The sequence below is a fragment of the Neodiprion lecontei genome, chromosome 7 (genome assembly GCF_021901455.1).
Source record: "Neodiprion lecontei isolate iyNeoLeco1 chromosome 7, iyNeoLeco1.1, whole genome shotgun sequence".
Classification (NCBI taxonomy): Eukaryota; Metazoa; Arthropoda; class Insecta; order Hymenoptera; family Diprionidae; genus Neodiprion; species Neodiprion lecontei.
In genome coordinates, this window is record NC_060266.1 from 13,093,736 (window position 1) to 13,116,844 (window position 23,109).

The window sequence follows — 23,109 nt, forward strand, 5'->3', positions numbered from 1 at the left end:
GTAAAAAAAATCCAATAACAGTATTTATTTCTCAAATATTCGTATGTCTTGAAATTCACCATTAATACCGTTCAGCGTAATACCTAGTTATAAACTTTGTTGCGAAAATTTAATAAGAAGGTGATACTTTCCAGGAAGTTGAAAGTTGAACGATGTCGGATAAAAGCAAAATTTTGAAACATTTTTTGTTATCTATGAAATGCCCTTCTCTTACTAAACGTGCTTTTAAAACTTTGACAGCAGGTGCGCGGGAACCTGAAGAAAGATCAGTGCCCTCACGACGACCATCATTCCGTGCGGTCAAGTCGGTTCTACCGTACGACATGGAGGCGGATGAAGAGAAAGTAATAAACCTGGACACGGCGCTGACGTCCGAAGTCACAGCGTCTCAAGCACCAGCCCTCGTCCTTGACGATGATCGACGTAGTCGACGAAGAGGCTCACAGCTGTAAGAAGTTTGTGATGATGTTAATTTATCTTGTAAAATAAGTACACCAAAATTTTGAGTTACACACATATTTCAAATCCATGCCCTTATCTTAATCTCCGAAGAAATTATTTGGTTTGCCGAACATCGATACTTTTACTAATATCAGATGATTGTCGTATAGTGGTTCATTCCATCAAATTATCATGTCCATATGTAATATTCCAAATGGCTAGCCCACATGCCACAGTAATGCCAAATGGCATAAGCATGGAAATCGTAATTGATAAAAAAAGGCCACATTAAAATTCAATATCCAAAAAGAACCCAGCTACCTCACGCCTGCAACATGGTTCTTGACATGGCGATGTCCATGCGAGCCTCGTGCACCTAGCCTCTTAGCAATCTTTCCTGCTAGCAGCTACGTGATCAGCCCACATTAGTTTAAGGTGCGCATTTGATGTCTCGCTGTAACACTTTTCCAATGAAAGGCAGTCATTTCATACCGCGCATGATCAAGGGTAGGTCCCTGGCACTCGTATGAATTCTTGTAGAGAACTGTGTCCGCTTATGACTGCTCCATTTAGATTGCATTATGCGGCACTGGCATGCCCCCGCCGCCCACCCCTCTTGCGGCAACATCCCTCACCGGCCCTAACCAGCCATAGTAGTAGCGTGGCGGCGCGGCGCGGAAAATTGCTAGCGCCACGTAAATGCTGGCGATATTTGTAAGACAACTCTCTAACTTGAATCCCAATGACCAGGTCAAGGTCTGACATACAGTTAGTCACGTCGTGGTAGCTGCACCGGCCAAATCAACACACTAAAAGAAACTGAATATGAGATTTTCTTACTTTTTGATTACTAATTTATAACCACAATACTAAATTTATTACCCCCACTAGTTCAGCGTAATGGTTTTGTGGCGTAGCATTGATCAAAGCTGCATCAGCCATATTGTAACTTACCGATATTTCACACCATCAAGGTGTACCCTACGGCAAAATTTGTTACTTTCTTATTACTTTTTGACGATATCAACCAATCATAAGGAATACTAACATATAAGGAGGTGAACAACTCTTATTACGGGTGATGAAATATTTTGGTTTTCAATAAACACTATTCACATTTTATGTGTGCTTTATATAAGATTGATCCACGCCGCGCGCCGGATAACGAGATTGTCGGCGCGCGCACGTGCCTCGGCTCAATTATTATTATTTAAAAAATATTCTCCATTGATTATCTAATTTGAAACTCACCTATCTTCTAGAAAATTGATTAAGGTATGCGATTGTATTTTTTTTTTTTGGAATCTTACAGCGCGGTTACGATTATGAAAATCATATTTGAAAATTAATTGTTTATAATAATCTTCAATTTTTACTTTCATTTCTAGCTTCTCCCTCTCTAACACCTCCCTCACTACACACCGCTGTCATGCGAAAATTACGCAACGCATATATACAGGGTGTCCCTAAATTGCCTCCCACGGACTAGCCAGCATGGTACCTCGTTAGAATCCAACCGAGAATTTTTTTTTCCGGAAGCTCGTCCGACGCATAGTTTTTGAATTATAAGCGATAGCGCTAGACCAATCAGAGTGCACCATTTTATCTAGATTGGCCGCCACGGAAATTGCTGTTTTGTTCGTCTGGGTGAATTATTATTATTCGTTTACGAATTAAATATCGGCACCTCCCCTCTTTCGCTGCTGTACCCCTTATGCTTGAGGATGCGCTTCTGTTTACACACACACAAGTGTGCGCCCATGGATGTGCGGCCGGCAGCGTGTGCCGCGGCAACAATACCGAGGTCAGCGCCCGAAAAGGGGTACAGCAGCGAGAGAGGGGAGGTGCCGATATTTAATTCGTAAACGAATAATAATAATTTACCCAGACGAACAAAACAGCAATTTCCGTGGCGGCAAACCTAGATGAAATGGTGCACTCTGATTGGCCTAGCGCTATCGCTTATAATTCAAAAACTATGCGTCGGACGAGCTTCCGGAAAAGAAATTCTCGGTTGGATTTTAACGAGGTATCTTGCTGGCTAGTCCGTGGGAGGCAATTTAGGGACACCCTGTATATTCATACGTTTATTCAAAAATAGAGAATTACGTTATAATGGATAACAAAAATTGTAAGTGCAGGCGTTAACGCTATATTAAATTTATATATAAGCAGAACTAGGCGTGCGTTACGCCGGGAAGCAGTATTGAGACTGGCTACCCGGCCTCTCGCCAGGCTCAGCGCCAGTGTATATAAAGTGCATATAATCGCGTAATTTGAGCACTGCTGCCGATAAGGAAGCCAAGCGCGCAAGGCGGGCTATGCTGCACGATGAATTTCGCACTCATTTAAATGATCCCCGGCATGTTCCGACGAGAGGATATAGAACTGTTACGTTTCATGACAAATGTTCCAACTCTATCATATCCCCTGACGAAGACATAGGCCCGTCTCTGCGGCTTCTGATTTCTCGTAGGACTCTTTCGTTACGTTTATCCTGTTCCTCAATCTTGCGTTTTAATTTCTTTCGTTCTACTACTTCTAAAGCAGAGGGATTCCTTTGGCAACAATATCCGGTGGGCGCTGAAATATAGGTGGGTATATTAAATTTCAACAGCAAGAGTGAAATCGACAAGACGGACATCGTTCCAGAAATGGCAGCTATTGATGGGATCCCTATACCTTTGAAGTTAGCCCATGTATTCTTGACCCGAAAGGTCGCTTTGTTATACGCGAGGACACTCTCAAGGTCTAAAATGGCATGTCATTGATCCTTGAGGGCATCCAAGATAATCACGTGATGTAATACAATTTCCCGGCTTGTTACAAATTTGTTTAGCGGGGAAATGGTATCTGCGTCTATTTCTGTTAATTGAAAAGTCATATGTTCTACGTCATATGTTAATTTGACTCGCATAGTCAAAGGTTGAAGTTCACAGCTCTGATTCGTGGTTATCAGGGATGGCTTGATGATTTGAATAATGAAAGTCTGCATCGAAGAGCATGTTATGGTTACCTCAATTGGCTTCGAAGGTAAGATTATTTGTGATCCCTGCGTTCTTATATAAGCAATATCTGTGAGGAAAAAACGACTTAGGATGCATTCTCGTGTATTGGGATCGGTTATTTTCTCACAAAGTTCTATAGTATCGTTGCGATGTCCCACATCACGGTAATCGGCAATAAAATAATCGGTCATCTGTTTCAGTTGAGAAAATGTGACTTCTCTTATAAAATTCTTACGTACTAATTTCAAAACATATGTTGGGTTGAGCGTTACATAAGTATGATTCATTCTTACGGGTACCAGGGTATTCTGAATTGTTACCCAAGGTTCCTTTTCTAAGTAAGGCACTGTCAGTATATAGATAAGTTTGCCTTTATTTGTGGTTATAGTTAAATCACTTATTTCAATAAACTTTTTGTTATTCTCCTTCTTAATAGGTATTGGTGTCTTTTTGCCATTGACGTTGAAAGCTTGAAGAGCTGTCATAAAAGCTCCTTTGGAGTAAAAAGGGTATTATCGATGATACCATGCCTTCCTAATTGGATTGCAGTCATTACCAAATCGATAAGTCGTTGCAGTTCCTTAATTTCGAATAAACTTAGAGTTATAGCTTCCATGTATTTCTGATAAGCAAGCGCTTCGTTACCTTTTATTTTAAATGATTCTAACTGTCCCCATACAGTTTCCAAAGAGTGTTTGAGTTTGAGCTAATTTGTATTCAAGATGTTAATTTGGACTTGATTGATGTGAAAGGACTTTGTGACCACAAGATTTAGAGTGTCCATTACATTTTTTAATGAGGCTAGATTCCCATTAATTATTTGCAAATCGTCCGCGTCAGCAGCTCCATGAATTGATTTTTAAATTATTCCCAAAAAGTTAAACATTTCTCTTTTCGGTCTGATGTTCGGCGAGAGATAAGATTTCCTTGGGGGATACATTTCATTAGCCAGACCCGTCAGAAGGACATGTTTTCCAAATACTGTCTCAACTTCGGGTGATGCTTCGTAAGTAACATCGCTCGACGCGCGCGCTTTCGGAGTACTTGTTTTGGTTCCGTGGGGTTAAGATTCACTTAATTAACAGGGGCAGCGCGTCATTCAAAGAATAGGTGCACCCAAGACTAAAACGACTTCCAAAATAGTCTTGTGTGACGAGGCACGGGCAAATTCTAAATCTAAAGCGTCCAGGGCGGACCAGGCGAGGGATCGCTGACCAGGATTCCAGTGGTCCAGATAGGTATCCCGTATCGTCTGGAGGCCTCCGAGTTTGTTGTGGATGTCGAGTAATGGTTTGGTGAACCCACTTGCGTCAATGGATTGGAATACCATCCATCTTTTCTGATACATGTGTACTTCGCCCACTTCCTCCTGGAGTAATGTCCCATTGATAACGGAGACATCGGAGTAGGCTGGGGATAGACTGCTACATCTATAACAAAAGAAACTAAGACTCTATTCCGTGGAGATCCAATCGTTACCCTGAACCCGTTTCAATTCAATTCTAGGAATTGGATCGGTTTCCCTTGGTCCGGTGTCGTATTCGTAGTACGGTTTAGTATTATTCAGATGGGTCTTCCAATGAGATGCTGTGGAATCATCCGTGGTTTTCTTGTAAGTAATATTTCCTTTTTGTTCGTTGATCCCGACGACGATGAATGGTCCATTCCAAATCCTCTCCAAGTCGTTCTGTCGTGTATGGTTCTTGATCATTACTTTATCTCCCACGTGATATAAAGGAGTTTGTCGTCGTGTTCCTTGGTCCACTTGTTTTTGGTTTTTCTCTCTGGATTTGGCAAGCCCGACCATGGCTTTCTCGAACCGTTCCTCCCATTTTCGTATCCACAACATTTTTTTATGAATCACGGTTTCCAATCGGTTTTCGCGGAAACCGTCATGATTGTTAGCTTCATGAAAAAACATGAGGTTGTGAGGCGTTTCACCCGTTGATTGATGAACGGAAGTGTTATAGGCACGTGCCATTTCTGTTAAAACCTTGTCCCAAGTGTGTACTCTCTCTTTGCAGGCAGTTCGAATATAGTCTTTTGAGACACTATGCATCCGTTCTATAGAGCCGTTCGACTGCGGGTGATATGCAGTCGTGGTGATATGTTTGATATTATGGTGTTCGAAAAAGGAATCGGTCAGCTCGTTACAAAATTCCTTTCCCATGTCCGTCAGAATTACTTTGGGGCACCCGAAATTACCTATCCAGTACTTTGATTGAGCTTTGATAACTTCTGTCGCGGTTTTGTTTGTAAGTGGGGCACATTCAATAAATTTAGTAATTGAATCCTGCATCCTGAGGATATATTGGTGTTTATTCCAAGATTCGACCAGAGGTCCGACGATATCTGTTGAAATTTGATCATTAGGTTTTTCAGCGAAGGTTTCAAAAAAAAAAGCTGGTGATTTCATTTGTTTCCTTTCTTTTTCATACATCTGACACGTGGGGCATGCCGGGATAAAGGTATTGATATCATCCTCCATACGTGACCATACGGCCGTTTCTTTCACTCGGTCGATCGTTTTTGCTAGGCCGAAGTGTCCATTAATGTCGTCGTGAGTGCTGGCCATGATTTCTCTTTGTTGCTGTTTGTTAGGCACGTCCTTTGCTGTCAAGCAAAATGATATGTTTGCACCCGAATCCTGACCTATCCTCTTAAGATCTTCGATGATCGAATTGGCTTCTTCTTCGGTGATTTTTCTAGGGTCAATCCAGAAGTATATCTTTTCATACCTTTTCGGGTGAATATAGTTTTTGAGTTTCTCATGTCTATCAGTCTGATTTTTTGGTATAATCAGGGTCTTGTCAGAGGCATCATTTTCTTCAAAGGTGATCTTCACCCATCTGCCGTCCTCCCCTTTTCGATTACGGTCGGGAACGAGTTTGATGTGAGATTTCGTTCTGCCTGTTGTAAGTAACAATCTCTCGATGTCAATGTGGCATGCGGCAATATGGTGGACCCACTTGGGATTCCTGTCAATAGGTGTGACTTCGTATAGTTCCTTTTTCAGTTCGGTGAGTTTTCCAAAACTTTCTTCCTTTGTGCAAAAGACTCTAGACAACTCATCCGCTACTACATTTCTTTTTCCCGAAACATGTTTTATCAGGAATGAGTATTCCTCCAACCTCAATCTCCAACGCAACAGGCGTTTACTGGGGTCTACGCAATTTTTCAGCCATACGAGTGCACGATGATCGGTGCGGATGATGAAGGGTTTATCCGGTGTATTAAGCAAATATACTCTTAGCTCTTGACGGACGACACAACAGCAAGCATCTCCTTCTCTGTCGTGCTGTAATTCTTTTCCGCATCATTCAAGGTTCGAGATAAGAAGTATATGGGGTGGCCGTCGTGAGATAGTACGGCTCCAATTCCATCGTTTGACGCGTCGGTGGTTACAACGTATTGTTTAGATGAGTCTGATCTCACTAGTATCGGTGGCGTGACCAACTTTTTTTTCAGGGTTTTGAAGGCTTCTTGGCAGACTGCTGACTAATCCCATGGGGTGTCCTTTCTTGTTAACCTTGCTAATGGTTTTGCTAACATCGAATAGTTTTGTATAAGCTTTTGGTAATATTCCGTCAAACCAAGAAAGGATCGAATTGTCTTAACGTTGACTGGAACGGGTAATTGTTGAATCGCTCTGGTCTTCTCCGGATCTGGTTTGCTTCCTTCGTCAGTGATGACATATCCGAGGTATCTCACTTCAGTTTTTATGAAGGCGCACTTCTCTGGTTGGAGTTTCAGATTACATTGTCTTAAACGCTGAAATACGGTTCTTACATGTCGATGGTGTTCTTTCTCCGTTTCGCCAAAAATTATTATGTCATCAATATCGACGCAACAAATCTACTGATTTAATTCTCTTAGTGCGTCGTTCATCATGCGTTGGAAGGTCGCAGGAGCGTTTTGTAATCCAAAAGGCATTCGTTGGTATTCAAAATGCCCGTCGGGGATTGAGAAGGCAGTATATTTCTTGGAGTCAGCAGCCATGTTGATCTGGTGGAAGCCTGCGGCCATGTCGACAGTAGTAAAGAACTTGGCCCTTCCCATGTGGTCGAGTGAATCATCGTTTATCGGTATCGGATAAGCATAAGGGCTACTGCTTGCTTTGTTTCTCCAAATTTTATCACAGCACACTGTAGTAGCCCCCGTGAAACTGAACATACGCGGGCCCCTGTTGGCACTCGTCCTCTAGTTCGTCCTCCTGTCCCTCTATTTCCTCTTCCTCTGACTGGAGTTCCGCCGACTTGCAATTGACTTGGTCGTTGGGCAGTTTGTCTTTGAGGCTGGCGTTTTGAAAATTTGCGTCTCGCTTATTGCCATTAGTATTGGAGCGTTGGTCGTTCCGTGGTCGACGCGGAGCGTAACAGTTCCAGCTGTAGTGTCCTTTGTTTCAGCAGTTATGACATACTGCTTGTTGTTCATGGGCGGTCCGATGTGTGTTACAGGTGTGGCATTCACATCTCTGGAGTTTTTCATCTTCATCTTGTTCCGCTTCGTCGTGGTGATGAACAGACGCTGGTGGTCGACGAGTTGACCTTGGCGAGTTCGTCGAGGTTCTTTGTTGTACGTGGAATCTTCGCGTATCTGATGCGCTGCCTGGCCCGTAAATTTGTGACTTGTTCCAAAACGTGGGTTTCGAGGCCGTGTCGTTGCTGTTCATCAGCATTTGTTGCTGCTGCATTCGGAAATTTAATTTCTCGCCTTCGGCTTCTTTTGCGGCCTTCTGGGCTTCGAGTAACTTGAAGTACGAACAGTTTTCGTCTTGATGGAAAATTCTCGGATTGTGTCCGTGCAGATAGTACTGGCACACTCTATTTTCGAGGTCTTGAAGATCAGGATCGATGTTCGCTCGTGGTTGTTGATTCGAGAAGGCAGCTACAAGATCTAAATAGATCTGATTGAATTTGAAATTGTGGGCGTCCACAGCGTCCCCCTCTTGGCCTGTTCTGCCAAGCTCCATTTCCTATGTGTCGGCACTTTTCTCGAAAATGACGGCTGATCTCATGACTTCGAGTGAAGTTAGGATTGTACGAGGTCTCCTCTGGTTGATGGTCTTCTAAAGAGCTCCTCCCGTTTTCAAGCTGATTATCATGCTCAAAAACGGGAAACGTTGGGTCGGCATAACTACCATATCGGCGGCTTTTACTTGCATGATCCAAGCGTGTACACATTGGCCTGCTTCACCTTTTAGTCTGCAATCAATCATCTTGATGGCTTGAAACGCGGGTAGAAAATCTTGGATCGCGTGGGGCTCGTCCGCTGCGCGAGTTGGTTCTCCGGGGTATCTTCCGGCCGCATCGGGGCGTAGGCTGACATCGTTCAAGTAAGCTTTCGTTCGTGCATACGGGCCTGGGTCTCTAGTATTCCGAGAGGGAAACACGTCTCGGGGTGGCATAGTTGCCGGTAGTTGAGTTCTCGTTTGGTTTCTTCGAGCGAGTTCCTCAATGTTCCTTATTATCCCCTGCTGTTGGCATAAAGATTCTGGATCATTCAACAACTGGGTCACACTGAACCTCACAGTGTCCGGACGACGATGTGATAAAGCAGCAGACATTTCCAAGGCTCTTCGAACTTCGTCCTCTTCTTGCTGTTCTAGACGACGACGCGGGACGTTGCCACGGATATTGCTACCAGTATCTCGTGGGATTTCGTAATCCATCGGACCAATAGCCCACTGTGGACTCGGCCTCGGTGTTAGCTGTACATTCGGCATCCGTGATAAACGTCGGCTTTCCTCGAGAACGCACCGCAGTATCGAATCCGTATCCGACAAGATATCATGGTTTACATTGACTCGCGCGGTGGAGAATCGGTCGTTTTCTAATAAGCGATTTTGGTGAGGGATCGGTATAGGCATCGTATTTATACCTTGATGGTCCGAGTCTGAATTGGCTGTGGATCCCACCTCATTGATGCGCGTGTCGGTGGCAGCAATCGGTTTTGAGCGAGCCCGTATAATGCCGAGTAACGTGGTGGGTTCGTTACGGTTGAAGGAGCTATCTGAGTAGGACCTTCCACCTCCGATTCTACGAGACGCGCGGTATCTACTTGAATTTGCGGTATCGCTCCGGTATGGTTTTCGGGCAGTCTCACAATATAAGAACCATTCGGATCATCGTCAGTTGTTAAGCGATAATAGTTATTGATTGCTTCTCGATTGGTATTACTATTCGTAAGAGCTTCCTCTAGACGATTTTCTTTGATTAATTGGTTAGTCGATTGTTGCATTTCCTGAAACATTTTGTTGATGACGCTTTTAAGCGTGTCTTCGGGACGCGGAACTGTCTCAGAGTTTCGACTTATTTCTACATTATTGCGACGAATGAAGTCGTGTTTACGGCGTTCTTGATTTCTCCATTGAATAAAACGGGTAACCTCTTCTATAGGCAAAGCTTCACGGTGAGCAAGTTGACGCGCAGTTAACCTCTCTTCGTTCAATTGCTCTAGACCAAGACGATATCTGCCCATTGCAGTTAAATCATTACGTTCGGTGACTTCTTGTAGCTTATTCACAAGCTGAGTCATTTGGTTTGTCAAATCCCAAAATCTCTTGTCAAATCGGGATTCAGAAGTGACGGACTGTTCATCTCCTGCAGTCTCAACAATAGTAGGAGGTACTGCCGATCTCCGGTCATTGTTTCTGTTCACATCCATTGTGAGTTTATTTTTTTAAATTTACCTTGAATCAAGCTTTGACTTGATTTATTTGAATGATTCAAGTTTGTCCATCAAATTCTTAGTTTTGTTAACGATTTTTCTTCGATACGTTTATAGTGACTCGAGTAAGTAACAATATGCCTGTACTTACGCTAGGAGTAGCCAAATTGAGGTGTGAAACATTACTCTCGAAGATCGTGGTAGCTGTCGGTACGAGGCTTCGATGTCCTGGAGGCTCTGACAGGCACCGGGGGCAAGAATATAAGAGCAGTTCGCGTCTGAGTGTCCTTATTCTCACTTCACTTCACTTCGATGGTTTAAACGCGAAGTTTATTGTATCTAAGGAGTGCAGAATTTTCTTCTTGCTTCCTTTTTAATAAATACACAAGTTCACTATGGAAATTGTCCAGTGTGGAATCAGGCCGTCTACACTCAGTCCCTGATTATCAAGCGGTCTACACACAGCTCTTGATTGTCTACGCAAGGCGGCCCTTCACTCTATCCCTTGCTAGGTGCAATTCGTAATAATTACTTATAAACGCGTAGCTGAAGGTTCACGCGTGAATTTATTGGGCTTATGCACTCACTTCTAATGTTCATCACTATGATCCGGCCGTTTGATACGCGCGCCGCGTTCGTTAGCTTAAACCGGATCCTGGCAGGATCGCCAAATTTGTCTTGCGAAAATTACGCAACGAATACATAGATTCATACGTTTATTCAAAAATAGAGGATTACGTTATAATGGATAACAACAATTGTGAGTGCAGGCGTTAACGCTATATTAAATTTATGTATCAGCACAATTAGGCGTGCGTTACGCCCGGAAGCAGTATTGAGACTGGCTACCCGGCTTCTCGCCGGGGTCAGCGACAGTGTATATAAAGTGCATATAATCGCGTAATTTGAGCACTGTTGCCGATAAGGAAGCCAAGCGCGCAAGGCGGGCTATGCTGCACGATGAATTTCGCACTCACCTAAATGATCCCCGGCATGTTCCTACGAGAGGATATAGAACTGTTACATTTCATGACAAATGTTCCAGCTCTATCACACCGCGGTGCTCGCAAATCCACTTCTAACGACCATTTCAAATATCTGTCCTGTACCGCCTCGATCTTCGTCCACTTCCTCAACAACCATACCTCCGCTGCGTATTCCATAACCGTCCAGACTCACCTATTGTAACGTTCTTCGACGTTACGGAAATAAATATGGATCCGCGAGTTTAATTATCAAGCCAAAATCAAAAGCGTGAATAAAATGTTGTGAAAAAGCTTTAATTGCGAAATATGTGTTTCTCGTTTTAAGTCTGAAACAAGACTGTTTTTACAATAATGTTGGTTGACGCACCAACCTTATTCTTCTGAAAGACATCAAAGGTTTATGAACGTCTTTTATCTATGATGACTACTAGATCATTAAAAAGGGGCAAAACGGGTGAATTCACCCTTTGTAACACTATCTAACAACCAAATCCTCTTCTCCAAGTCCCTCCCAATCCTTCTTTTCCCTATTTCCCATACCTGCCTCATTACTACCTCTGCTTTCCTCACCCTCTCTTTCACGTGCGCTTCCTGCCCCCATTGCACTTCACCGTGTACCTTAGGTAACAAAACTCTTTCACCTCCTCTATCTTCTGACCTAACCATCTCCTTTCCAATTTTTTTCTTTTTACCTCCCCGTTTTCCAAATCTCATGATCTTCGACTTTGCTACATTTGCTACCACTCCTCACCCTACTCTTTGTCTCCTTGCAAATCTCTTCTACTCTCGCCCTTCACCCTACCCTCAACCCTACCCTCACCCCTTTTCTTTTCATAGCCTCCCACAGCACCTTTTTCTCTACCAAATCAAACGCCGCCTTCAAGTCAACAAAAAACGCGACTATCTTTCCCTTGTCCTTCCCCACCTGCCTGTTGATTAGATAATTAGGTACATACACATTATCTATTATCCACATTCCCTTCCTAAATTCCGACCGGTTGTGCGGTACCACCCCCTTTTCCTCTACTTCCCTTTCTAACCTGCCTGCTAACACCATCGCGTAAACCTTGTACAAGGTCGGTATTAGAGTTACTGCACTGTACTCTTCTACACTTTTTCCCTCCCTCTTCTTTTTTATAAGCACTATCCATTTCCCCCTCTATTGTTCCGGTCAACCCTCTCCCACCCATACTCTATTACAGATTTTCTGTACACACTGCTCCATTTCTTCTACCCCATATCGCTATTCCTCACTAACTACTCCATCCCCTCCAGGTGCCTTTCGATCTCTGAACTTTCCCATCGCCTTTCTGCTCTCTTCCATCTGTAGCTTCCCTTCACTGTCCCCCTCGCTGCTTGCAGTCCCCCCGCCTCCTGCAACCCTGCTATCCACTCCACCCAATAGTCCCATGAAATACTCCTCCACTCCTCCTTCTCTATTGCCTCATTCACCCTCTTCCGCTTTTTTCTTTCCCTATTTCCTATGTCCCATAACTTACTTTCTGTCTTTGCTTCTGCTGCTTCTTTTATGAAACTCTCATTTTCCTTCCTTTCCTTTACCACACATAATCTATCATATTCCCTTCTTTCCTTTCTATATTTTTCTCCCTCACCCTCCTTCTTTTTCCAATTTCTTGGACTTCGCCTACATGCCTCATCCCACTAACCCTTTTTCGCTATACCCTCCTCACCTCCTGCTTCTACTGCTCGCCTAAACTCCCTCAGCTTTTCCTCTATCTCTTTGCCTACGTCCGCTTCCCCTACCTCTCTAATTTTGCCTTTCTGCCAAACCTCTGCGTGCCCTCTTCTGTCCAGACCCCTTTACTAAGTCCCCTTTCCCTTTTTTCCTTTTTTTTCCTGGACACTGCCTCCCTCATCCACACTACCAGTGGGTGGTGGTCTGAATCAACTCTATCCCCAATCTCCAGCCTTTTTACCCTTTCTCTCACCTCATTGCCTCCCATAGCATAATCTATCACCGTCTCCCCCGCCCCTCCCACACCTGAAAATTTCCCCTCATCATCCTCCTCTATATCTCCATTCATTACTGACCAGCCCATCTTTTCTAAAAATTGCAACAGCTCCCTACCTTCCGGGTTTATTTTCCTGTTCTTTGACTTCCTATTCTTACTTTCCTCCTCTCTTTCTGCCCAACATTCAACCGACCGTAGTAGCTCAGGTGCTAGTACTCGTGACTGCGAAGCGGGAGGACTCGGGTTTGAATCCCCTGCCTGTCAGTTCGATCCCAAACGGCAACTCGCAAAAATGTAAGACGGGTCACGCGTTTCAGGCGCCGAGTTGCTGGTCGGTGCTTTGGACTCGGGTCCGGCTACACCTTGACAAGGTTTTCGGCAGTTTTCCTTGTCCCTTGTGCGAATGCGGGTGTTTCCACTACCTCTGCAAACCCCCCTGCTTGCTCCTTACTTCCTCAAATTTGCAAATATAATTGTGATGAATAAAAGAATGATGATTATTATGATTATTATCCTCCCTGCTCTTACCCCGTCCTGGCATTGAAGTCACCCTCAACTAGCACTTTTGTCCCTCCTCCCCCGTCTTCAACTCCTTTCCTAAGTTTCCCTGATTCAGTTTTTGAATCCTCGTTCACGTATATCGCTATTACCATCCACTTTTCCCCCCTTACACTCATTTTTCTCGTCTCCATCCCCTCCTTCACCTCTACCTGCCCTACGTCCTCTTACCAATTTCTTTCTTACCCCTGACGGCATTCCCCCCATTGCTCTTCCTTTCCTGTTTCTTTTCACCGAATATTGCACTTCCCATTCATATACTAATGGTATCGCCATACTAATCCTGCACCAACCCTTTTTCTCTATCCACGTTTCCATTGAAAATATCACGTCCCACTCTCTTGACCCCTTCCTCAATCCTCGTCCTTTTTCACTAGCCCCTCTACATTTCAGAACCCTACTTTCCAGCACTCACCCCCTGTTTCACATACCCTCCTCTTTCCCCTCTCCCTTTTCCCTGCCCCATCTTACTATCCATTCCCTCGCCTACTTTTCCCGACTCCACTCCGCCTGATACGCAATATCAGCCTCTTGCCTTTCTTCGCTTGCAATCCTGTCACTATTACTTCCTGCGTCCCTTCCCACCTCCTCCTTTTCCTCACCTCCTCGCTCTCCGCCCGCCCCATCCCTGAGCACATCTCCTATCTCATCCCATTTCCACATTTTCCCTTCTATCCATATTTTCCCGTAACCTATACTTACTTTGTTTCCCCTTCCCTTCTCGTACGCCGTTATCTCCCTCAATTTCCATTTCATTTTCCTTACAGCCCAGGTGAGGTCATCCTCTATTCTCTTTTTCCTCTCTATTAAATGAAGTTTCTTTTCTAATACCTGCCTCCTATGCTCCGTGCTCCCTAGCCTTGCTATCCATATTCCGTTTTCTCCGGTCTCTTTCGCGCCTACCTCCCACATCTCTTTTATCTCGACCCCCACCCCTATTGCCGGCATAATTTTTCGTGACCCTTTCTCTTCCTTTCTCTTCTCTATTCTGGCCCCTCTTACTACTAATCCCCCCTCCGCTGCTCCCTTTATTTCCTCTCTAAAAGCCACTTTACCTCTCTTACCCTATCCATTGCTATTTTTGCCACCCCTGTGTTCCCTTCCCTTGTCCCTTCTCCGCGCATTCCACGCGCTCCTTCTCCATTTCTGCCCGTCTTCCTTCTACCTGTTCTACCCCCCCTCCCCCCCCGCCTGTAGAGAGATATGAGTAGACAGTGAGAAACCACTGGTGTGCGCGGGCCTGAGTTCCTCTCGCCACGCACTACCGGGCTAGCCAATGAACGGGTGTCGCCAGTTCGGTTAGAGACACACTACCTGATACATGTGTCTCATTCATTATACCCTACCTACATCGTAACATGGCGCAGTCGGTAGTAGGGGCCAATACATCGCGAAAAGTTGAAGAATAAAATTAGCAAAAGAAAAAAAAACGTGAAGACAACGTGTTAAAATAACGTCATAGTGCATCCAGGGATTATCCCAGAGACGAATAAACGGCAAAACGATGGCAAACGAATACAGAGGAGTTCCGCCGATGTCGATGACGGACAACGTGGGCGAAAACTGGCGAACATGGCGGGCCAGATTTGAAAACTACCTCGTTGCCTCGGAAGGGAACAAAAAATCAGAGGCCACACAATGTGCTCAGTTGCTCCACTACATCGGTGAGGACGGCTTTAAAATATTTACAACATTCACGATCCCGGACGAAGAAAAGGACAAACTCCAACCCCTTATAAAGAAATTCGAGGAACATTTTTTGCCAAAAGAAAATTTGGCGTACGAAAGGTACCAGTTTTTCTCGTATCGCCAACGTGACGGGGAAACGTTGGAACAATTCATAACGGAACTAAGGCGAAGAAATGCAAGCTGGGCAGTCTGAACGACGAATTAATCAAGACGATGATTACCTGCGGAGTAGCCGACGGGTCTACAAGGGAGAAACTGCTCCAAAACGATGAGCAAACTCTCCAGGAAGCTATAGACCGCTGTCTCATCATCGAGAAATCCAAAGAGAGATCGCAGGAGATGGAGCACGCTCTGACGACGACAGCATCGGTTGACGCAATCAAGGGGCGGAGTCAACGCACCGACACAGCGCAACACACTCATACAGCTAAGTCTATAACTTCGTGTACGAAATGCGGATATACTCACGCGATAAACAGATGCCCGGCGTACAATAAAATCTGTAATAACTGTAGAAAGAAAAATCACTTTGCTGAAATGTGTTTCAAAAAACAAGACGAAAACAAGCGCGATCAGAAAATAAACGAAATCAATGAAGATTCAGATCACAGCGAATACCTGTTTATAGCTCAAGTCGAAACCTCAAATGTAAAAGAACGGTGGTACGCGAAGTTAGTGATAAACAATCATAGCATAGAATTTAAAATCGATACGGGCGCTGACGTGAATATTCTGCCAATGCCAATATTTAAAGAGGTCAACGTAGCGAAAAAAGAAATTCAAAGAACGAACACGAAATTGAATTGTTATTCGGGCGAAACTCTTAACGTGGTAGGCAAATGTAACGTCATGTGCCACAGGAAAGGCCAAAAACACGAAATTGAGTTTTTTGTAATCGACTCTAACGGAACACCTCTGCTGGGTCGAAAAACCTCGGAGGAAATGAATCTCGTTAAAAGAATTTATTCAGTCGAACAGAACAGCTACAATGAATTACGAAAACAATATGAAGACGTATTTTCTGGAATAGGTTGTCTAAGTAAACCGTATCAAATTAAGCTAAAAAAAAACGCCACGCCTGTAATACATCCTACGAGGCGAGTTCCTTTGCCGCTGCGAGACACTCTCAAAGAAACATTGGATAAATTTGAAAAAGACAAAATAATCGAAAAGAAAGAGGGTCCGTCAGAATGGGTAAACGCACTCATGCTCGTGAGGAAACCAAATGGATCGATTCGTATTTGTATTGACCCGAAAGAGATAAATAAACAAATCGAAGTCGAGCCGCGACAAATTCCGACTTTCGAAGAAATTATAAGCAGAGCTAACGGAGCTACCGTATTCAGCAAACTTGACGCGCAAGCAGGGTTCTATCACGTCCCGTTGGATGAAAAAAGCTCGGAAATTTGCACATTCGGCACACCTTTCGGGGGATATCAATTCACAAGGATGCCTTTCGGCATTAAAACTGCACCGGAGGTGTTTCAGGATAGATTCAAACAGATTTTCGATTTGGAAGGCGTCGAAGTGTACATCGATGATATTTTTGTATACGGCAAAACGAAAAAAGAACACGACATTAGACTTAAGGAAGTGCTAGATGCGGCCAGGCAAAACGGCGTTCGGTTTAACATAGATAAATGCGAGTTGGGGAAAAAACAAATTAAATACATTGGTCATATAATCTCCGAGAACGGTATTGCTCCAGACAGTACAAAGATAGAAGCCATCAAAAAACTACCAGTGCCGCAGAATAAAAAAGAGTTACAAAGAATCTTCGGGATGCTAACGTACGTCAGTAAATTCGTAGTCAATTTCGCGGAGAAAACGGCTCCCCTAAGAAATGTTCTGAAAAAAGATGGGGTTTTTGAATGGAACGCGGAGCAACAGAGAACATTCGACCAGCTAAAGGCATGCCTATCGAGCGCTCCAGTATTACAGTTCTTCGATGTAAATAAAGAGACGACACTTTCAGTCGATGCTTCGCAGGCGGGGCTAGAAGCCGTATTACTCCAAAATAGACTTCCTTGTGCGTACGCGGTGAAAGCGATGACCAATACACAAACGCGTTATGCGCAAATAGAGAAAGAGCTGTTGGCAGTTTGTTTCGGTTTAGAGCGATTCCACGATTATATTTACGGGAAAAAAATAGTCGTCGAAACGGATCATAAGCCGGTAATACCAATATTTCAAAAGCCCCTGAACAAATGTCCAGGAAGACTTCAAAGAATGTTGGTGCAAATTCAGAAATACGACATAGAGATCGTTTATCGCCCAGGCAAAGAACTCTATATAGCAGATGCTTTGTCGCGGGCTTACGATAAGAACGATAAGTTCCTAGGATGGTCACAAGAAATTGAATCACAAGTATGCTCAGTAAATTATGTAAACGCAACTCCCGAAAAGATAAAACAGCTAATCGAAAGTACCGAGAAAGACAGCGAGTTAAAAGCGTTAAAAGAAATAATCCAAAACGGTTGGCCGAACAACTCAAACAAACTGCCAGCAACGGTAAGACCGTATGCTCAATATAAAAGCGAATTTGTTATTGTAGACGGTTTAGTTTTTAAAAACGATTGTTTAGTGATCCCGCATGAAATGCGAAATGAAATAATCGACAGAATACACTATTCCCACCAAGGAATTACTAAATGTCAGAAAATCGCACGCGAATCGGTATTTTGGTCAGGTATCTCGAATCAAGTCAAACAAAAAATCGGCAGTTGTCCAATCTGTTTAAAATACTCGAACTCACAAAACAAGGAACTTCTTCAACCCCATGAAATTCCAGAACTACCATGAAACAAAATTGCGTGTGACATATACGAGATAAATGGCCAGAAATACCTTCTCGTTGTAGACTACTATTCAAAGTATCTTGAAATAGCCGAGCTACGGCGAAACGCGATTAGAACAAGCGAAAACGTGATTAGACACCTCAAAACAATGTTTGCGTCTCACGGTGTACCGGTGCCCATAGTGTCTGACGGAGGTACTCAATTTACATCGCAAGAATTTGAGAAATTCGCGAAAGAGGGGGAGTTTGATCATGTAACATCATCTCCAACGTATGCGCAGTCCAATGGCATGGCTGAAAGACACATTCAAACGTTCAATAAAATAGCGAAAAAAATAATAGAAGAGAAAAAAGATGTACAAATGGCGTTGTTACAGTATCGCAATACTCCTGTAATCGGGAATCAATCGCCCGCCGAACTATTAATGTCGCGCAAACTCCGAGTCAATTTGCCGAACTGTAGAGAAAAATTCCTACCTGAAGTGGTACCAAACAACATAAAAAAAATGATTGTCGAAGAACAGAACAAACAAACAGAATATTATAATAAAAGGGGAGCGAAAAACCTTCCTGAAATTCCCGACAACACAGACGTCTACGCACAACTCCAACCTAACAGCCTATGGCAACCGGCAAAAGTCATATCTCAAACAGGCAACAGACGCTACAGCATACAGACTAAAACGGGGAACATCCTCACGAGAAACAGGCGATTCCTGAAACCCTTTAAAAAAACAATGGCAAAAAATAAACCTCCCTCGTCTCCTCTCGTCGCTAACGGCGACAATAAGACCTACTACATTCCTTTGGATGACGAAACAAATTCCCAAACAGATGACACCGAGACAAACTCAGATAGCGAGGGTCCTGAAACCGCACAGGCGGTCGAGCTTAACGATACGAGCATTGCGGAATCTCAAAACGGTATCGAATCAGATCAAAGCGTAATTATAGTAGACACTTCGACCGAGGCTGATGAAACGTGGTCAGAAGCCGAGACAATGCCTACCGCAACGATCACACAAAGCGGTAGAGAAAGTAAACCACCAAGTAGACTACCGATAGAATAAGCTAGTATGTAAGAACATATAGGATAAGCTTGTACAAAACTAAAAACAAAAAAAAAATGTAAAAAAAAGCAAAAAAAAAAAACTCATATATATATGTAGCAACGCATAGAATAATTACGTAGTAATTCAACTAGAAAAAGAAGGATGTAGAGAGATATGAGTAGACAGGGAGAAACCACTGGTGTGCGCGGGCCTGAGTTCCTCTCACCACGCACTACCGGGCTAGCCAATAAACGGGTGTCGCCAGTTCGGTTAGAGACACACTGCCTGATACATGTGTCTCATTCATTATACCCTACCTACATCGTAACACCCCCTTCTTCCATAACGCCTTTTGGACCTCTTCCGGTGTGACCCTTGACTCTTCCGTCCAGCTCTAGGATGCTTACCCTTCGCTGTTCTGGCTGCCTGTTCTCCCCCGCGGAAAAAGTGACGTCAGCAGTCTCGCGGTGGACCTTGGGTTCAGGGTCGCCGTCAGGTCCACGGAATACTTCCGCAGCTTGCCCAGAACCAACTTAAATGGTATTCATCACGGATTCACCTCTACTGATTCAATGATTTTCTGCCAACAGCGGGCTTTCGCGGCCTTAATCGCGTCTCGCAGGCCTCGCTTGGCGTCCTTATAATCCGTCTTTTGCTGTTGCGCCTCCGCGGAATGCCGGTCGCACCTCCCGAGACGACGCCTGGTGTGCACGCACGACCTCCGGATGTCCGCGATATCCACGTTCCAATAATAGGTCGCACGCCGCCCAGTCCCGCGCTTTGCTCTGGACGCCGCAGCGTCAAACGCTTCCGCCACCGCATGCCCTATCCACCTAGCCAACCCTATCGCTGTGGATTTATCCGTCCTCGTCGGTCCCAACGCCAGCTGTAATGACAGGGTCTCTTTGAACCTGTCATTGTTGAATTTGGCGAAGTTCCATCGCCTTGACTCCCTATAGGAGGGCGCTGCTCACAGTGCGGGAAGATATGCTACTTTGTATACTATATACCGGTGATCCGAGAGAGTCTCCTGCTCAAGTAAAGCCCTTCAGTCCCAGGCTCGCGGTGCCAGGTTCTCCGTGGTCCACGTTACGACTATCACCGAGCATCTCTGTGGTCTCACGCAGGTTGCCTCTATCCCACTCTTCAGGTAGCAAAGGTTGGAGGTCGCCGCCCAACGCTCCAGAAGTTCCCCCCCTTCGATTTTCACAGTAGTGGTCCCAAATCGGCGAACGGGCGGTAGAGCATACGGCTATTAGGACCCCCCCCAGTGTCTCAGGCCGTCCTCAAGTTCTCCTCGATGTCATCCAGGCATGCCGGGAATACCTCTTGGAGGACGTTCGGAAAGACATATCCTGATATTATCGTGCTCCTTCCGTACCTGGCCGCCACATAGCCCTTTTGCCGCTTCACCAGGATGCACCATCGCTGGGTGCTTCCTGGCCTCCAGCTGATTGCCAACCTTCTGTCGAGGCTGCTGAGTCAGTGTGGGGAGTCCTGGGTGTTATGGGGCTCTGAGACGAGGCATACATACGTCCACCTTCGTCTCTAGCGCGTACTATCTGATCAGGTACCCGGCCCGCCAGATATAGTTTAGGTGGCACTGCAAAAACCTGGCCATGCTCGGTCATCTCATTGATTGCGGGCCCCCGACCCCGCTCACTTGCCGATTGGCACCGTTAGGTTCCCATCCTATGGATGTTCTCCCTGCCTTTCTCGGCGCACACCGCGCATTTCGGGGCTGCCGTACAGGCTCGCGCGAGGCGCCCGTCGTCGCCGCACCTGAAGCACGCCCCGGTCCGGGCCCTCGGGACCCTGAAAGTGGCACCGATATGCCCAAATTCCCAGCACCGATTGCATTGTTTCGGGTGAGCTGTGTCCATCCCACCCGCAGCTTCTCTAAGGCAGCGACCTTCACTGCTGCCGCTAGTGGGCACTGGGCCCACGCGCTGAGGAGGCCACTGGACATCCCGCGCAGTGGGCCCACGCGTACCGCCTCCGACTTGCATCCCCCTACTGCCGTTATGATGCCGCTTAGTTCCTTGGTGGTCACGGAGTCGTCTAACCGTGTGATTCTTACCTCCACCTACATTGTCGGGCGTGTGATTCGCCCGCCTCCATTAGTGTGGTTATTGCTTCCGTGTCCTCCCGGCTGCTGTTCAGTGCTGTGGTGCTGCCCGGTGCGGCCCGGTACACTGGGTCCTTCCCCCAGGCCACCTCGTCGTTCCCTCCAATCTCGAGGAAGTCCAGGTCGTCCAGTGTGCGGACTTGTCCCCCCTTATTTGTGCTCTCTAGAAACAGGCCATCTGCCTCATTTCGTTCCACACTTTCCCCATGAAGATGATCTATCGCTCCAGCTCTTCCTTTCTGGCTTTGGTTCTGTCCGACAGTAGCCCGAACTCAAATCCCGTCAATACGAATCCGAGCTCCGAGGCTCCGGCGGAGATCGCCGTTGGCTGGTTTCCGTTGCCATCACCCCCCTGCCACCCCTCGGCCATTTCTACATCCAGCTCCAGCTCCGGCAGTGCCAGCGCCCCTCTGGTTGACCGGTTGTTGGATCCTGTCGGTGGCCCACTCGCGATCTGGGCGTACGTTGACTCCCTACTGGAGCCTGTTCCTCTCTAGACTTCTCCAGGTCCCTTTTCACTTGTACTAGCTCTTTCCGAGCCTTGTCCGTTTCCTGGAGAGCCGCCCACACCTGTGCCTGCAGCTCTCTATGCTGCGCCCACAGCGTTGCGGAGTCTCCCATCGCTTCCGCGTTCCCCATCAGGATGAGCACGGCCACTTTTGACCAAACCACCTTTTTCTTCATGTCCCCACTAAGCTTATCCTGGATCAATTTGCATTTCGCTTTAATGCAGTCGATCTCGTCGAGCCAGTCTTGAATCTGAAAACCGAGTTCCGCTACCATCGTCGTGCGGTATTCCGCCGGCCCGATCCCCTCGGGGGTTCCGTTCGTTAAACCTACCGCCACTGCAGTCTTTTTCCCTCTCGTGGGGAGGATCTCCGCAGCACATATGTGCGAATCCCGCGAACTCTGTCCCGATCCGGTTTTCCCGGCCTCTGTAACATCTTCTGGATGATCTGCTTTTACCGAGGCCGTCCGCCTCTTTTTCCCTCTCGGAAGGGCTCCTCGACGCTCGCGCCCCTCCTCTTCTTCGTCCAAGGGCGCAGGCCCCCCGTCACCACTGACCTGGTGGTCATTGTTTGGCTCCGTGCGCTCCTTCCCTCTGCCACCGGGGCGTTCGCGGGTAAAAGAGCTCCTCGTCCGAGGGTACGACTGCTGTGGGCGGGTTTAACTCATTACCCTCCCGTTTATTCCCCTGCTGTTGTTGCAGGAGTGTCGTCCCAGGCGCTATGTGAAGCGCATCTTCTGCCTCACATTCCTCCTCCGGGGTGTTTGGCGCAGGTGCGTGTGTCCGCCCAACCACTTGCCCTACGCCCTCCGCAGGAGGCCAACTAATGCCGCGTACTAACGAGCGCCGCCTCGCTTCCCTGCCCTTCGGAAGTCCATTCGACCCCCTTTCCTCCGTTTCGTGTCTCAATTGTTTGTTCGATCCATACTGTGAATATGAAATGGTTACGACGGTTAGGCCATCATGGTAACCACACCGCAGTGTGGCATCTATCCCCGCCGGAATAATCTCTACCCCCTCGCACGGGATACATTGTTAGTTTGTCGGGTGGTCGGCCCTATCTGCGCGAGTAGCATAGGAAGGGCGGTTCTGGATACAAGCACCTTCCTTACCGACCAAGCCACCTAACTGTGCATCCAAGACGCAAACCCTTGAAGGTTAACCCCACTCTCGTGAGATAAAATGTGCTCTGCCGTACCAAACTGAGGTCAAAAACGCGCAGCCTTACCGACAGTTGAATCGGTCGACGCGACGGTCAAAAATCGAACTGCTTCACCGCCAATTCTTATCGGTTGAAGGT

General features: G+C 46.0%; 1 protein-coding gene across 2 annotated transcripts in view; it reads left to right on the forward strand.

Annotated features, from left to right (window-relative positions):
* Positions 1-23,109, forward strand: part of LOC107217405 (regulating synaptic membrane exocytosis protein 1) — a 1,749,170-nt gene that overhangs the window by 990,410 nt on the left and 735,651 nt on the right. Inside the window, exon 9 of one of the 2 annotated variants that reach the window (XM_046745888.1) lies at positions 241-448. In XM_046745888.1, coding sequence (XP_046601844.1) covers positions 241-448 — 208 coding nt within the window. The remainder of the gene's footprint in view (positions 1-240; positions 449-23,109) is intronic. The other variant, XM_046745889.1, reaches the window with a different exon arrangement.